This window comes from Pantherophis guttatus, chromosome 8 (genome assembly GCF_059756535.1).
Source record: "Pantherophis guttatus breed Tessera chromosome 8, ASM5975653v1, whole genome shotgun sequence".
Taxonomy (NCBI): Eukaryota; Metazoa; Chordata; class Lepidosauria; order Squamata; family Colubridae; genus Pantherophis; species Pantherophis guttatus.
This window is the reverse complement of record NC_142070.1, coordinates 53089185-53106333: the sequence shown is the minus strand read 5'-3', so window position 1 is coordinate 53106333 and position 17149 is coordinate 53089185. Positions and strand designations below refer to the sequence as shown.

General features: G+C 42.1%; 1 protein-coding gene and 1 long non-coding RNA gene across 4 annotated transcripts in view; one reads left to right on the top strand and one right to left on the bottom strand.

The window, feature by feature from the left end:
- The first annotated feature begins 4589 nt into the window (after positions 1-4589).
- LOC117680276 (uncharacterized) lies at positions 4590-8505 on the top strand. Its single transcript, XR_004595614.3, has 2 exons — positions 4590-6330; positions 8335-8505. It is a non-coding gene; the product is annotated as an uncharacterized LOC117680276 (long non-coding RNA).
- Positions 8506-12499: 3994 nt separating this feature from the next.
- Positions 12500-17149, bottom strand: part of SH3RF1 (SH3 domain containing ring finger 1) — a 78178-nt gene continuing 73528 nt past the window's right edge. For all 3 annotated transcript variants that reach the window (XM_034442669.3, XM_034442670.3, XM_060686745.2), the window contains one exon: positions 12500-17078. In XM_034442669.3, coding sequence (XP_034298560.1) covers positions 16910-17078 — 169 coding nt within the window. In that variant the 3' untranslated portion in view covers positions 12500-16909. The remainder of the gene's footprint in view (positions 17079-17149) is intronic.

Here is a 17149-nt window from a genome sequence, read left to right as displayed (position 1 = left end):
CTGCCCCTTCCCTCCCAGCCCCTCCTCGCCTTGTGCGCACACGAGTGGCTAATTCATGGCTTGGACAGTCCTCCCCAAGCCAAACCTCCACCTTCTCTGGGACACGATTACCTCACCATCCTTTCTTGCTCTGTCCTCCCAATATCATAAGCCACCTTGTCAGCTCCGAGGTGAAGATTCAACTGAGTGACTCCAGATTGAATTCTTGGCAAGTCGCAACATCAGGAAGAGAAGGAGGGATGTTGGTGGTAGTGGTGGTGGCGTGGTTTTAGGGAAGCAATGGAAGCAGCCAGGTAGGCGATGGCACTACCTCCTCCATCGACAGCAGCATTCCCCCCACCATCATCCACCACCACCCCACCATACCTGAGAGTCTGAATGATCCATTCCAGTTTTGGAGGGAAAGCGAATGTACCCTCTGAGGAGCAGTGGTATGCTCCTTGTCCTTCAACTCCAGCCTCAGAGCTTGCAATGCAGGGCTGCGTGGTACAGCTTCCGCAAGAGAAGAAACCATGCACTTGGGCTTTCCGCCTTTCTTTTCCTCCCTGCTTCCTCCAAGGGATGCGCTTCAGTGGTGGGTTTCAAAAATTTTTACTACCAGTTTTGTGGGCGTAGCTTGTTTTGTGGCCGTGGCTTGGTGGTCATGTGACTGGGTGGCCGTGGCTTGGTGGTTATGTGACTGGGTGAGTAGGGCCAAGTCGGCATCACTGACTTCTTTTTCCTAATGCAGGGGTCAGCAATCTTAAATACTCAAAGAGCCATTCAGACCCATTTCCCACAGAAAAGAAAATACTGGGAGCCACAAAACCCTTTTGATATCTAAAATGAAGCTAACACTGCATATATTCAGTGTGCAAAAAATAAGGGAGAATTTCACTACACCCTTAAAAGGGGGGGTACCTCCCCACGGATTTTGCCTCTTCCTCCAAACTGATTTCTCACAACTATCTTGTGTGCTATGTTATACTGAGGCATCATGATGGAATCAAACTCATTCATTTACTAGATGATTGGTGTCATACAGTAATCAGAAGTGGACACCTTTCAATGGCCAGAGTGGGGTCAGCTGAGTAGAGATGCAATGGGGGTAAGATTAGGATTTTCTGGTTTTAGGGGGACATGGGAGGTATTCTTAAAAACAACATTGTTAGGCCTTACATTACAGTTTCTGAGTCCAATCAGAGAGGAGGAGGAAGGAGCCCTGTGAGGAGACGCTGCCGATGCTGCCGCCTGCAGAGACACAGACAAACAGAGCGAAGTTCATTGAAGACACTCCTCCTCTGACCAGCCCACAAGACGCTCACCCCAGGGATAAATCGAGGCTTCGCTGGAGAAACTGCCCCACGCCAGCCCAGGTTTTCTAAATCTCTTGCTCCCCAGATTGTCGCCCTCACAAAGAAAGCCCAACCCGACACAAATGCTGCCTCCAGCCAACTCTTCGTTCTGGTAAAACTCCTCTTTGAAAGGATGATCTGCAGGTGGGGGGTGGGGAGATTTCCTGCACATCGGCAGTAGCGTCTCCTCGCAGGGCTTCTTCTGATGTCCCAGGTGTATGCCTTCCTTTACGGGAGGTCGCTTCGCACCTGCATATTCACATTGAAGGCTTGGAATGGGGCGTTTTTGCGAACAGCTTGAAAATGGGGAGGGGGAATTTTGCCTCTTATCCTATTCTCAGTCTGTGCTGAGCTTCAGAACAGGGTGAGAGGCAGGAAAATCCCCCCTCCCCCTTTTCAAGCCGTTTGCAAAAACACCCCATTCTGAGCCTTCAGTATATTCCAGGATTGCAAATTGAAGGCTCCAAATGGGGCATTTTTGCAAACGGCTTGAAAATGGGGAGGGGGGATTTTCCTGCCTCTCACCCTGTTCTGAAGGAAAGGACGGTGTGTGTGTGTGTGTGTGTGTGTGTGTGTGTGTGTGTGTGTGTGAGAGAGAGAGAGAGAGAGAGACAGAGAGAGAGAGAGAGAGAGAGAGACGCAGGCAGCTTCGGGAGATGCTAGCCTGGTGGGGACGGGGGTAGGCTAGCGCGAATGCTTACCTGTGTGTAGGCAGGAGGAGGCAGTTCTGTAGATGTGCATGGCGAAGGCGAGACAGGGCAAGCATTGAGCGGGCGAGTGAGCGGCGACCGGTTTGGGGGCATGGCCAGCCAGTGGTCGCTACTGGTTTGGCAACCTAGGCCAAGTTACCGCTACTGGTTTGCGCGAACCGGTGCGAACCGGTACAGACCCACCACTAATGGGCTTCTCCTGGGATTCTCTCCCTGCAGCTGGCATTCACCGGAGCCCGCTGCCACTCTTGAGGGCACCCACATTGCAGTAATGCCAGAGCATGCCTGCACAGGGAGCCCTCCTGAGTTGGCTTAAAATAGCTTAACTAGAGAGGCTGAGTAGCCCTTGTGGCTGCTAGACCAGATTTGGAGTGATGGTGAAGTGCTGATTTTTTCCTCCATCCAGGAACTCTCCTGTATAAAATATATAATTTTAATTGTATCAAAGAGGGCTGCAGTCACTTGCTTTCCCTCCATAGATGCTGTGATGTTGCTAAACCTGCTCAAAACATCCGGACTCACAGCATCCTACTGAGACTCCAGAGTGGATACCTAGAGCATTCACAACTGCTCACCTCAAGCAGCATCTGGGACTTTGAGCTTTCTGTACAGTCTCATACTCTATATATACATCTGCTGTGAATACCTGGGTGCTGATATTTAAATCCCCCAAAATGGCCAAATGGAAAGTAGACTTTGAAAACAGGAGCTTTCAAAACAGGTGGGAGGCAGAGTACCTGTTTCTTAACATTGACGATAAGGCCATGTGTCTTGTTGCAGAGCTATTGTGGCTGCACTTAAAGAATATAATCTGAGATGACACTATGAGAGAAAACATCAGGACAAGTACACCAGAAGCTACAGAAGGTGGAAGAGTTGAAAAAGAGTCTGATGGCACAGCAGCACATGTTCACAAAAGCAAAGTCACAAAGTGAAGCTGCTGTGAAAGCTAATTTTATAGTGGCAGAAGAGGTAGCTAAATCACCCTGGCCATTTACAGAGGGGGAGTTTTTGAAGCACTGCATGGTTAAAGTGTGCAAAGTCTTGTGTCCAGACGAAAAGCAAGCATTTTTTAATGTAATCCTAAGAAATACTGTTGCTGATTGGATATGTGAGCTTGCCACTAATTTACAAGGACAGCTGATTGAAAAAGGAAAAAAATCATTGCCTATTCCTTTGCTGTGGATGAGAGCACTGATATCAGTGACAAGGCACAGCTGACAATCTTCATCTGTGAAGATGCACGTTTTTGTGTGACAGAGGAACTTTTGACTGTACAATCAATGCATGGCACTACCACAGGAAAAGACATATTTGAAGCAATATGTAAAGGTGTAAATGACATGAAACTGCCCTGGGACAAACTTATGGGACTGACAACAGATAGAGCACCTTCTATGTGTGGGGAAAAGTGTAGATTAGTGGGAAGGATGCGAGAGAAGATGAAGAGCGAGAATTGCACAGGTGAGCTGACAGCATATCACTGCATCATACACCAGGAAACACTATGCGGCAAAGCCCTGAAGATGGAACATGTAATGTGCACTGTAACAAAGACAGTTAACTTTATAAGAGCCAAAGGTTTAAATCACCATCAGTTTAAATCTTTTCTTGAAGAAATAAATTCTGAACTTGGTGATCTGCCCTATCGCACAGAGATGCAATGGCTAAGTAGAGAAAAAATGCTCAATAGATTTTTTGAGTTATGCATGGAAATCTGTGAGTTCATTGAAAGCAAAGGAAAAGACTCCACAATACTGCAGAATGACAAGTGGTTATGGAATTAGCTTTTCTGTGCGACATTACAAAGCACTTCACTGTGCTAAAACTTCAGCTTCAGGGATGGGACCATGTGATCACGGACATGGTACAATGCAGTGAAAGTCTTTCAGATAAAGCTGCGACTGTGGAAGACTCAGATGCAGCAAGGAAACTTGAGTCACTTTCCCTGTTGCCAAACATTCATCAACCAAGTCACCACCGCTGTGTTCTCAGATTTTGTTGATAAAACTGAGCACACTTCAAATGGAGTTTACATACCACTTTGTGGATTTTGAAGCACAGACATTCAATTTTAGACTGCTCAGCAATCCATTTGCAGTTGATGTGGAGAAAGCACCTGTAAACATATAGATGGAGCTGATAGAACTCCAATGTAATAGCACACTTAGGGCAAAATATGATTCTGTAGGGCCCACACAATTCACCAGGTTCATCCCTGAAATGATGCCCCAACTCCATCTACAAGCTGTGCATGTTTGGAAGTACATACCTGTGTGGGCAACTTTTTTCAGTGATGAGGTGAACAAAAGTGCACACAGAACTGTTCTCACTGATGCACATCACCACGCTATCCTGATAGTTTCCACAGCTCAGAACCTAACTCCAAACATTGATGAACTTGTAGCCAGTAAAAGATGCCAAGCATCTGGCTCAGACAAAACAGGGGTGGGTTGTGGCCGGGATGGCATCACATGGCCAGCTTGACATTGCTCATGTTGGGGGGCACCTGTGGTGGCCCAGGCAAGTCTGGGGGGATCCATTGTCTCCAGCAGAGGAAGGCGAGACCAGGATGAGTGCCAAACCCTTGTCCTCCTGAGAAGTCTTGCCGTCCCTCTCAGGCCATGCAGAGGACCCCCGGACAGCAGCGCAGGCTGCCCAGAGCCCTGGCCAGCAGAGGGCAAGCGCCCAGCCTGGCCCTCAAGCTCCTAGGACATTGGGACTCCACCACCCAGCCCTGCTTCCCCAAGGGGGTTGCCCGGCTGCGCTTACCTCCTCAAGGCTGCTGCTGCTGTGCTTGCTCTCTTTGGGCATGTTGCTCATTGTGTATGCAGGAGGGCAAAGTGTGTAGGTCAGAGGAAGGCCCACTCCCTCAACATGCGGGGAGACCCGGCTTTGTAACCAAAGCATCCTCACCAATAGGATGGGAGACCACCAGGAGAAGTCAGGAGGAGGGGACAAGGGGATGGCGAAAGGGCAGCAGGGCTGCTGGTAGCCAAGTGCTAAGGCAAGACTTCCCTCAGAATCTGACTCCCTCTCATTATAATCTTCCTTCCTTCCTTTCCTTCTTTTTTCCCTTTTCTTTCTTGCTTCTTTCTTCATTTTCCTTTCTTTCTTCTTTTCCCCCCTCTTTCCTTGTTTTCCCTTCCTTGCTCTCTTCCCCTCTTCCCTTCTTTTTCTGTCTTTCCTGTCCCTTCTTGGATGCTCAAATGCAAAACGGGGAACATTTCTTGATGCCTCTTTGCCTTGTGATCAAATGCCACTTTTGCTGGTAGTTTGTGGCCAAAGACTAGAACAAACCTGGCTCAATTTATTCTGTGATTGCATTTAGTGGGAGAGTCCACAGGCAACAGCAAAACTGTCAAAATGTTGGCTGTGATAGTTGATCAGGGCTCCTCTGTTTTTCATGTGCAACAGCTTTAGCGTTTAGGAACAGAGGTAGTTCCTAAACTAGTTGTTTTTCTATTAATACATAATCCTTAAAAGGGCTCTCCTGTAGGGAGCCTGCCATGGTGTAATTCAGACTGGAAATATAGCAAAGGAAAATATTTTCCCCACTCGGCTTTGTCGTTTCCCCCCCCCCAGGAAATGGCTGTTTGCAACACACAAAGAGGGGATACTTTCCTAAGAGCTCACAATTCAAGAATACCAATGTTAACTTGGATTGCTAACAAAATTCTGTCTGACAAAACAGAACACAAAATTGCTTTCTTCTTTGAACAGGGGCATCTCCAACCAAGTTGATTGTCCTTCCTTCCTTCCTTCCTTCCTTCCTTCCTTCCTTCCTTCCTTCCCCCTTTCCTTTCCTTTCTTTCTTTTTTTAAGCTGCCAGAGGCTCCAGACAGAGGCTTCCATTTTGACCCCTCCCCCATCGTAGTCTCAGTGTAGTTTTCAGCTCACTTCTCCCAGACTTCTGCACGTGTATGTTTGTGTGTGTGTGTCCCTTGCTGTGCTGTGACATTGGAGAGGACAAGATTGAGAGAAATAAACTGGGATGAGAGCTTCTTGCAGCCTTCCATGGAGCTGGGGGCTGAGAAAAAAAAAAGCATTGCAAAAAAACAGCTTTTGTTAGCTTGCAGCCTACTATCAACAGAAGTTGAAGGCATGGGGCTGCAAGGAGTGAGACAGCTCCCTCTGCCCCCTCCTGCATGTACACACACACACACACACACTCAAACAAACTCGGCAGCAGAGACAATGGCCATTTTTGGCAAGACCAAAGCTGTGACAACTGGGACATGAAGAATATGTACTGGAGAGAGTTGTGGGCAGTGGATTGAAACAGGGTGAGATAACTTTCAATTTCTATATTAGAGACTTAAACCCCAATAAAAGAACTCTCAAAAAAAGATTCTCCAAAATGTTAAGAAAGATTTATTACATGGAGAAAGATCACAGACTTAAAAGTGAAACAAACCATCAAGGGAAGATTGTGAAGCTGTAAAATGAAGAAGGACTGGACTGGAACTGTTAGCAGTGTGAAAAGGGATTTAATTTCTGGCTAATATTGTTTGATTATTGGAAGAATTCATCCAAAGAAAGGAATTTCGCTTTTTATCTCTCCTATCCCCCCCCCCCGCCCCCCCGTTTATGGTGTATAAAGCTAGATTTTAGAGCGGGGGTGCCATCTACTGTTCAAAGAAGATATTATATTAGTGCTTTGTGGGAATAATCTTGAACTAAGAATTACTTGATATACTACAAGAATAACAAAGAGGAGTAGTGAAAGACAAACAACACCTGGAAGGCCTTTTTATTTTGGTTCCATATCAACTGGAGTTTTGGCTGCCTGGAAGTATTAGGGAGCCGTTTGAAGATCTTTAAGGCAAGGTGGATTACAATGAACAAGAAACATTTTTGAAACTGCTTATCTGATTTTGTGGATTAAAGGCATTTGGGGAAATTTGGTGGGCCAATTTGGAACTCTAAGAAGAAAGAAGAAAAATTGAATGACTTAAAATTTGGAAAATTCAGAAGGTACAAATTGGGAAATTTTAAGGACTATAAATTTAGGCACAGTTCCAGAACAGTGTAAATTTTATTAATACTGGTGTGTTTGGTGATTTTGGACAATTGGAATATTGAAACTCTGGTGGAATATTGAGCAAGGATTAGTGTAATATATCAGCACAAAATGGTTCAGCAGGAGAAAACAAATGCAGTCTATAAAGACATAATGTTGATGTTTCAATGTATTAAGGAAGATATAACAAGGAATCATAAGGAGATGATGGAATTGATGCAAGTTATGGTGAGATTAGGAAAACCCTAGCAAATGACAATAAAAAATGAACAAAAAATTCAGAAAATAGAGGAAAAACCAGAAAGTGTTGATGAAAAAAGCAGAGGAGATAATTTCAAAAATGATACAACTAGACAAAAAGATGGAAGAGATAGCAATAATTTCAAACACGGAACAAATAGAATATTTTTTAAGAATTCAAAATAATAAAGAGAAAGATCCTTTAAAAATGATGGGGGAATAAGGATGAGCATTCTAAAGATTCAACAGCAAGAGACAGGTGCTGTGGAAGCAGAAATATTTAGATTAAATAAAAATGACAAAAGGAGTTACAAGATACCAGAGGAGAAGCAGGACAGATTCACCAAAAAGCTAATAAGAGTTGAGATCCTAAAAAGGGCAAGAGATGATAGATAAGACATAGAATACTTTTCAACATGGTGGTTATTCTAATATGTGTTAGAAAAGAAGTAGAAAGTAGAAATTGGGAAAATAATATTAGGAATACTGAAATATAATAGAACATATTAAGATTACTATGTATACACAAATGTTAGAAGTTGAAAAAGTATGATTATGTATATTTAAATAGTAATATCATTATCGGAATTGTATGCAAAATATATTGACCAAGATAATACACTATTCACTAAGGGCTTATGGATGTTAAAGAAAAAATTATAAAGAAAGAAAGAAAGAAAGAAAGAAAGAAAGAAAGAAAGAAAGAAAGAAAGAAAGAAAGAAAGAAAGAAAGAAAGAAAACTGGAGGTTTTTAAGAAGAGACTAGGCAGTCTGTCAGATCCTTATCGTGATACTGCCATTCAAGTGGGGAGGGGACCCCGCATCCTTTTACTCACTTATTGCTCTCATCCTGTTTTCCTATATAACCTGTAATTCCCTAATTTATAACTTTTACCCTGTTACCTATTCTGCCCTGTGCTTTGATTTACCTTTGGGGATGTACAAGGGAGGAGGACCATCTATTTTCTCTCAATTTGGAAGCCATACAGAAGAAGCGTATGGGAACTAATCCTTATCTCTTTCTCAGGACGACTGTTTCCACAACATCTTCACACCTGTGGATTGGCTCATTCCACATCAAACTGAGAGGAGGAGTTTCTAACCATTTTATCCTAACGGAATTGCCTGGGCGGAACTCAGACTCTGCTTTGCTTTTGACTTGCAATCACTCCCTTTCAATAAAAGGTTCCTTTTGAAATGGTGCTGTCTCAAGAGTCTGTACTTTCTTGATTGGGGAGTAGAGGCAGGACCTTACACAGTCACTTATCTGAAATAGTATAGGTTCTCCTGCTTGAGCAGGGGGCTGGACTAGAAGACCTCCAAGGTTCCTTCCAACTTTATTCTATTCTAACTATATTCTATTCTAAGATTGAGCAAGTCCAGAGATGGGCAACAAAAATGGTGCAAGATCAGAAGAACGAAACATATTTTGTTGCACTATATATGAGAAATAAATACATCTCTACAGAAATAGAGCACAACAATGATGAAAACTGTCTCGAATGCATTTGGGTCAATATAAAAGGGGGGAAATGACATTGCAATGGATGTGTTCTATAGGCCACCCAACTAAACAGAGGAAATAGATGGACTTTTTGCTAGTCAGTTAACTAAGGTATGTAGGAAGCACATCACAATAGTAATGGGGGACTTTAACTACCCTGACATCAACTGGGAGACAAACTGCACCAAGTGGAAGATCAAACAGGTTCCTGACAAACCTAGTAGACAACTTTGTCTCCCAAAAGGTAGAGACGGGAACAAGGGGATTAGCCATACTGGGCTTAATTCTCACTAGCAGAGATAAAATGATAGAAGGTGTTGAAGCCAGAGGAATCTTGGGGGTGGGGGTGGGGGAGATCATGCAATATTGTAATTCAACATTATACAAGCACAAGCAATAGAACAAAGTCAAACTAGAATCTTGGAGTTTAAGAGAGCTAATTTCAATAAACTTAGCGACAGCTTGGGAAGGATTCCATGGATGAGAATCCTCAAGGGGAAAAGAACTCAAGAAGCTTGGGAAATTTTGAAAAGTGAGATTATAAAAACCCAGTCTAGCACAAACCAAGAAAAATAACAGTTCTCAAAAGAAACTAGCATAGCTGCATAAAGAACTGATAAACTGAAAGACAAAAAGGGTAAGTATAAAAAGTGGAAAGAGGGGCACATAACTAAGGCAGAATATCAGCAAATAGCCAGAGGCTGCATAGATGAAGTGAGGAAAGCTAAGGCTGAAAATGAACTAAGGTTTGCGACAAAAGTAAAAAATAATAAAAAAGCTTCTTTCAATATGTTAAAAACAACATAAAAAGTCAAGGAAATGGTTGGTCCATTAGTGGGAGAAAGTGGCAAGAAGGTGACAAGCATCATAGAGAAAAAAAACAGGCCTACCTATCAAAAATAGCACTGTAAAAAACAGATTAGGAACACAACTTAAAATAAGGAAGAAAATTGTGAGTACCTGACCACTGTAACGAGTTCAAATCCCCAGACCAGATGGATTACATCCCAAGGTTCTGAAGGAACTGGCAGACGTGATCTCAAGACCACTGAACTATAACTATAACTATCTTTCAAAAGATCCTGGGAAGTATCAGAGGACTGGAAAAGAGCTGATGTAGTTCCCATCTTCAAAAAAGAAAAAATACAGATCCGGGAAACTATAGACCTATCAGCCTGACCTCAATATCTGGGAAAATTCTGGAAAAGATAATCAAGCATCAAATCAGCAAACATCTAGAGAAAAACAAAGTAACAACCAAAAGTCAACATGGGTTTGTCAAAACCAGATCATGCCAGACAAATCTTATTGCATTCTTTGACAAAGTGACAAAATTAGTGGACCAGAGGAATGCTGTGGATATAATTTACTTGGACTTCAGTAAGGAATTTGATAAAGTAGACCATAACCTACTATTTGATAAGACAGAAAAATGTGGGTTAGACAGCATCACCACCAGATGGATTCATAACTGTCTGACCAGACACAATGTGTCCTCAGTGGAATTGTATCTACATGGAGGGATGTATGCAGTGGGGTATCCCAAGGCTCTGTTTTAGACCCAGTACTCTTCAACGTCTTAATCAATGATTTGGACGAGAGGTTAGATGGGGAACTCATTGAATTTGCAGATGACACCAAGCTGGCAGGATTAGCCAGAAGATAGGTTTAAAGTACAGAAGGATCTTGACAGACTTGAATATTGGGCGCTATCTAACAATATGAAATTCAATGGTAAAAAAGTAAGGTTCAACATTTAGGCAAGAAAAACAAAATGCACAGGTACAGTATAGGTGGTACCTCGCTCAATAGTACTAACTATGAGAGGGATCTTGAAGTCCTAGTGGACAATCATTTAAGTATGAGCCAGAAGTGTGCTGCAGCTGCCAAAAAAGCCAACACAGTTCTTGGTCCCAGCCTTGGCAGTGCCATGGGTATCCAGTGCACTGCTGGGAGGCTGGTTCAAATGAACCATTTTGGGGATTGTGGTGTGAAGGCAGCAGTGACTAGCAATCAATGTGGGTCATTTTTTCTGCTGGTTTTGGCTGGAGGTGGGACCACAGGGTGGTTGGGTGGCCGGTCAGGGCAGCAGTTGAGTGCTGAGCTGGAGCAGTGGCACCATTGCTGGGGATGCCCAAGCCCCTTGCAGCAAGCCAGGGCAGTGCAACCACCAAACCTGGGAGCTCCATGACACTCACGGTCACTCACCTCCTATGGTGCTTTGAGTGCCGGAGCCTGGGGTGTGCTCTCTGGCAGCAACAGGTATGCACAGCTGCCTACATCTCTGGGAATCATTTCCCTCAGTGACCCCCGCAGCCCACAGGCACCTCCCTGCAAACCCAATCTTCCCCAAGGTGCACCCAAGGAAGGGGCACAGAGTGGTTGGTGCACTAAACTCTTCATCTCTCCATCTGTCTCCGCAGCAGTGTAATTGGCAAAGTCTGGGCAGGTTTGGTGGTCTTGTGGGTAGTGGCACGACCATCCAGTGGAACCTGCCTGGACTTTGCTAATTGTGCCGCTACAGAGACAGCTGGAGAGATGGAGAGCTTGGGGCACTGGCCACCCCACAGGAATTTGGGTAGGCAGGGTTGTATGTGTGGGCCATGAGGGTCACCCCAAGGAAGAGGAGTTGGGGTGCCTGCCCACCAACAGGGAGTGTACCCGAGGCTCCAGATCTCACATTCTTACAGACAATTCCGTCCTCTGCATAAAAATGAGTGCCTGTAAAAACGTGAGATCTAAGGAAAACAGCTTCACCAGCGTCTGAGAAAAAGGTGACCGCTTTTCTGCCACATGGCCCAGGCTTTTCTGGAGCTCTGCAGATCTTCAAGAGGTAAGTGAACAATGACAGGGAATTGGTGCAAAGGAAGCCCAAGCAGCTGTAGAGACTCCAAGGGGTGGGAAACAAAGCATGAGATATCTTAGTGGGTGGGAGGATGCCTTGAGTGGCCGGAGGTAGGTGGTCTTGTTCCTGCACCAGGACCTCCTATAGTCTTTCCCATCCCTAGATACTGTACCCCATGTACTGTATATTTAATGACACATGGATTCAATTAATGATTGCATTGGGGGGATCAGGGAGGGGGCTCATTCATTTAACGTGATTCACTTAACACTGCAACCATAATGGCCAGGCGTCATTATGGTTGTAAGTTAAGGACTACCTGCAAATTAATTTCTAGCAGAGGGAATGAATCAATCATGAGCAACTGAATTTAAACATGCTTGGGATAAATTCATGTCTATCACCTGACAAGAATTTAAAAATAAATAAATAAATAAATAAATAAATAAAATAAAATATCAATAAAATAAATAAAAATTAAAAGTTAATAAAATAATAAATTAAAAAGAAAATAAAAGCAAGCAAAAAATAAAAAACAGACTCAGTAGACTACTGGGACTTTTTCTGCCATCAGTTTTCTGTTTCTAGGATCTAGATCAGCTGCACATTTCATCTACTGAAAAATAAGTTACAGCTGTTTGAATTTTATCTGTGCTAGATAAGAGTACAGGAGAATGGAGTTTCTATAGATCTGAGGAAGAACACATAAAAAAATTGGAACTAAGCCACTTTCCAGAACCCTGGATCTGTACCTGAACCCTGGATTTGTGTGTTCTTTATATTCCTCTACTGTTCATCCCCCTAATAACTACAATTCCCAAAATACAACACAGTGCATTTAAGTGCTTTGCTAAGAAAATATTTATTAGGAATGAAATTTAACAGATAAAAACATATAACATTCACTAGACCTCAAATATAGACATTAAAATTTTCCACAGAATTTCTTTAAGAAAGTACTCCAAAATGAGTGTAAAGGCTTTTTTGTTCATAAACTCAATTACAAGCAACCCTAAAAACCAATCCAAGTCCCACAAAATTTATAAAGGTCATGTGACGTGATAACTGCATTTTTAAAAATTGTTGTACAGTGTATAACAAGCCCTTAAAATAATATGATTCATTTTCTTAAAAAGTTATTAGAAAATGTATTATACTGTAAGAACACTATCATATTAATTTATATTTTTGATAGACATTATATAATAAAATCTTGAAATAGAGGTACCTGTGTCACACAAGTATGCTACCATATGGAGAAGATTCTTTGTAGTAGTCTCTCACATATAAATCTACTAATACATGAAAATAAGATCGACACATAAGTGTCAATAGGTGCTGATGAAAGTTGATGCCAGCATTTCCTTATTAAAGTTCATTTCAAATAGTTTGTACATCATATAAACATTCAAGTAAACCAAGCTTTTTAAATTAAAAACCAAGCTTTTAAAGAATTGAATTGTTCAGTGTATCATTTAAGGAATGTTTTCAATATATTAAAATAATAATGAAACTACTTGATATGGGAAGAAACCAGTTCAGCTACCAATTATTTTCTCCCATTTATATATTTTAAAAAATCATGTGTGTTTTACATGAAAATCATTAATCATCAACTAATTTGAATTCTTCACCTTAATACAGCATGCATTTCCTTTAAGTTAAACTTAAAGTTTCATTCCTGTCAGGAAACAAAGACTTTTAAATTCGCATTACCTGGTTATTAAAGAAAAGGCATTGAGTTTAAGGTTACCCACTATTTTGGTAACTGAACTCTTAATCTTGAGCAGCTGCATAATAGGCAGAAATTTACAGGTCAATCTTTCCCATGGGCAGGATCTAGTTCAAGGTAATTGCCTATAGAATTTCTTCCTATCATATACTTAAAGAAGAGATCTGCCAAAGTAATCTAAACGTTATACAGAAATTAATGAGCTAAATGTAATAAATTAGCTCGATAGCTAATTGCTATCAATCTTGATAAGCAAGACTGTTGCTATCAAGCAATGGCATGAAGACAATCTTGTGCATAGGGTCCCCTGTGACAATAATAATAGTAATAATAGCTTGAATATGCAATAATCTTGAAATGCTGTAATTGTATTTTCCTGACAAGAATCATGTACAGAATAAATGACAGTTTCAGGTCTACTAAAAGGTCCAGGGTAACTATTATAAACCCACTCCCTTCCCAGCAACTAAATCCATGTGATTTGACATTTTTTTGTGGGATAGAATTCAATTTGGGAAGGGATCAAAAGACTTCACAAGATTATTTTTTAATCTTGCTAATATGCTCCTCTCTTTTAGGACTAATTAGCTTGAAGAGGGAAAGGCAGAGTAATTTCCAGATGTTAGCTGATCACTGGAGAATAAGAGATTTCTATTAACCTACCTCAACAGATTCTAAATTTAAAGAAGGTTATAATTTTTAAACATTTTATCAGAAAAGAGAGATGTAATAAAAGTCTTAAATAATCAGAATATCATCATCACTCCCCCCCCCCCCACACACACACTTTAGGTCTTGAATATGTGAGACAATATCCTAAGGCCGATGTCCTGGAACATTACCAATGTATATTGTTTAGGAGAAAACAGCTTCTGAGCAGAGGATATTCAGCAGAGGATAAAAAAAGAGTTAAATGGCAGCTTGCTTTCCTTAGAAAATTTATTTCCAAACTAAGAATGCAAAAATAGTAAGAGAGGGGAAACTGAATATAACCTTCTTCAAGGCCTGAAATTAAGTAGAGGATATGTTCCACAAAACTCTTGTGCTTTAAAATATCCATGGCTGGAATTATACTGAATAGTGAGAATATTCTTTATACAGCAGTATCCAATCACTCACTAGTTTTTGGTCAGTGGCTTTCATACTAGCAGGTAACTGGTTATTTAACATCCAGTTCATTATAACATCCAGTACAGTATAATAAACTCTATAGTCAGTCATGCGCTGTTTTGTATACCTGTTTGTATGTGATAATGCATGCAAGAAACTGACGACTCAAGACATATAAAAATAGCAAGTTTTAAAATTAGCAAAAATGTCACAGTGTTCTTACAGCCTTACGTTAAAAACACAAGTATATCATTTACCACCACTTTTGCTCAAACAATGTAATTTGTCTCAGCCATGCAAATCAGTTTGAAAATATAAAGAAGCAAACATTTCTTGGCATATTTAGACAATGAGTGCAATTTGAATTGAAATTTTGATCCTATCAATTATCACAATTATTTTCCATGCTTCCAGTTGTTTTGCATTACATCTATCTTAACTCATTTATATTCTGTAATGTTGTGCATAGGTAATCCCCAAGTTACAAGTATTCCCTTAGGGAATGTTCGAAGTTACACGATCAATGCCCCCTAGCGTTTCCAAACAAGGCCCAAAACTAAGAATCTTGCAGCACCAGGGCAGTTGTTGGCCCTTATGAACAACCAGAGGCTCTGCAACATTTGTCCTGCATGTTGCCGGCCAAAATGGAGCTTCTGAGGGGCAGATCCGCGCTTCAGAAGCCCTGTTTGGTCATCCAGAGGCCACGCCCAGCACCTTACCGGCTGAAATGGAGCTTCTGTGGGGCTCCCGGAGGTTCCATTTCAGTTTGCAATGGGCCAGGGGAGGCCCCCGGAGGGCTGAACGGAACCTCAGAGGACTTTCCAGGCCAAACGGAGCTCGGAGGGCCAAATCCACCTCCCGAAGGCTTGGACCCAGCCCCCAGAGGCTCCATTTCGGCCTGCAATGGGCCAGGGGAGGCCTGCAGAGGGCTGAACGGAGCGTCAGAGGACTGGATCCGACCCCTGGAGGCTCGGATCTGGCCCCTGGAGGCTCCATTTTGGTTTGCAACTGGCCGTGGGAAGCCCACAGAGGGCCGAAAAGAGCGTCAGATGGCTGAATCCGGCCCCCGAAGCTCGGATCCAGACCCTGGGGATTCAGGTCCAGCCGCCAGAGACTCCATTTCCATTTGCAACAGGCTGGGGGAAGCCTGCGGAGGGCTGAACGGAGCCTTGGAGGACTGGATCTGGCCCCCGGAGGCTCCAATTCAGCCTGCAACTGGCTGTGGGAGGCCCGCAGAGGCAACCTGCTGAGCGAGATCTGTGGAGGCCCGAATGGAACTGCAGAGGGGCGTGTGAGGCTGGAGAGGAGACTGCTTGCTAGATCTTCAGAAGGTAAGTGACCCAGCGAGCCAGCGATTGTGGGGAGCATTAGGTATTTCAGTCGGTCGGGAAGGCCTTGGGTGGTCTTAGGCAGGTGGCCTGTTCCATTGTAGGTCCCCCATGGCCTTCCCCACCCTGAAATACCTTATGTGCACTTAACAAGCCTCGCATTTGATTAGCGAATGCGTGGGCGAAGGGAGGGAGTGATCCCATTCAAGGTATGAGATCCACTCCCACAAATCCTCCAGTTACGGATGGAATGAGCAGGCTCCATTCCATTCTTAACTCAAGGACTACCTGTATTCAAAGAAGTAATTAAATCTACAAAGGGAAATCTCAACATATATCCAAAAATGCTCAACAAATAGATGCTAGCAGAAGTTGATATTCTCCATTTCTGGTATATTTTATATATTCTATTCTCAGTTTGAAAAATGTTAACAATGCTGCACAGCTGTTTCATTGCCTTTTAGAAATGTTTCATCAGAAATGTTTCTATCTGAGACATTAAGACTTGCTATTGACAGATAGTTTCTCACCCTAAGTAAAACAAATCCACAATGTCATTTTACCCCAGTGTGCATGGTTCAATCTGATACCACATCATCGTTATTATAGCCAACATTAACCCATTAAAAAAACTTACTTCACTGTCACACAGTTGTAAAAAGCCATCTGACATTATATCTTCTTGTAAGAAAAGAATCCAGCTTCTCCTTAACTTATAAATAACTTGTTAATCATAATCACCAAACTTTAGCTATTAAACAGAATTCAGGTTTAGAAAAATGAATAAATTAGTTACATCTTTGTAAACAATAAGTTTTTATGGTATGTATGTATGTGTATACACACACACAAACATAAACACTCTCTTTTAAAATCCTCTGAAGAATAAATCAAACATTACAAGGCACACGTTACAGTCAAAATGATAAAAATGCAACTATTTTAATCTTTGCTGCCAGAATTGTGTTGTAGGATACTGAAAAACATAAATATAAATTTGTTTATGTTACAGCCTTCCATGGCTGCAATCTCTCTCTTTGTTCTATAGTGCTGCAAGAGTTGAAATATTTTAAATTAGTTTTCTTAGATACTCTCCACAAAGCTTCCAGGGAAAAGGCCAGTTTTTCCATTTCGCTGCAATGTGCCTTTGAACCAGCCATCTTCATGTTTTTTATGAACAAAAACAACATCTCCTTCTTTAAGTTCAAGTTCAGCTTCACTCTGAGGAGGATAGGGTACCATTACTCTGTATCTGCAGAATAAGTTTTTTAAAAAACATTTAGACTTCCATTGTTTAGGAAAAAAGGCAAAAGAATCAGAAAG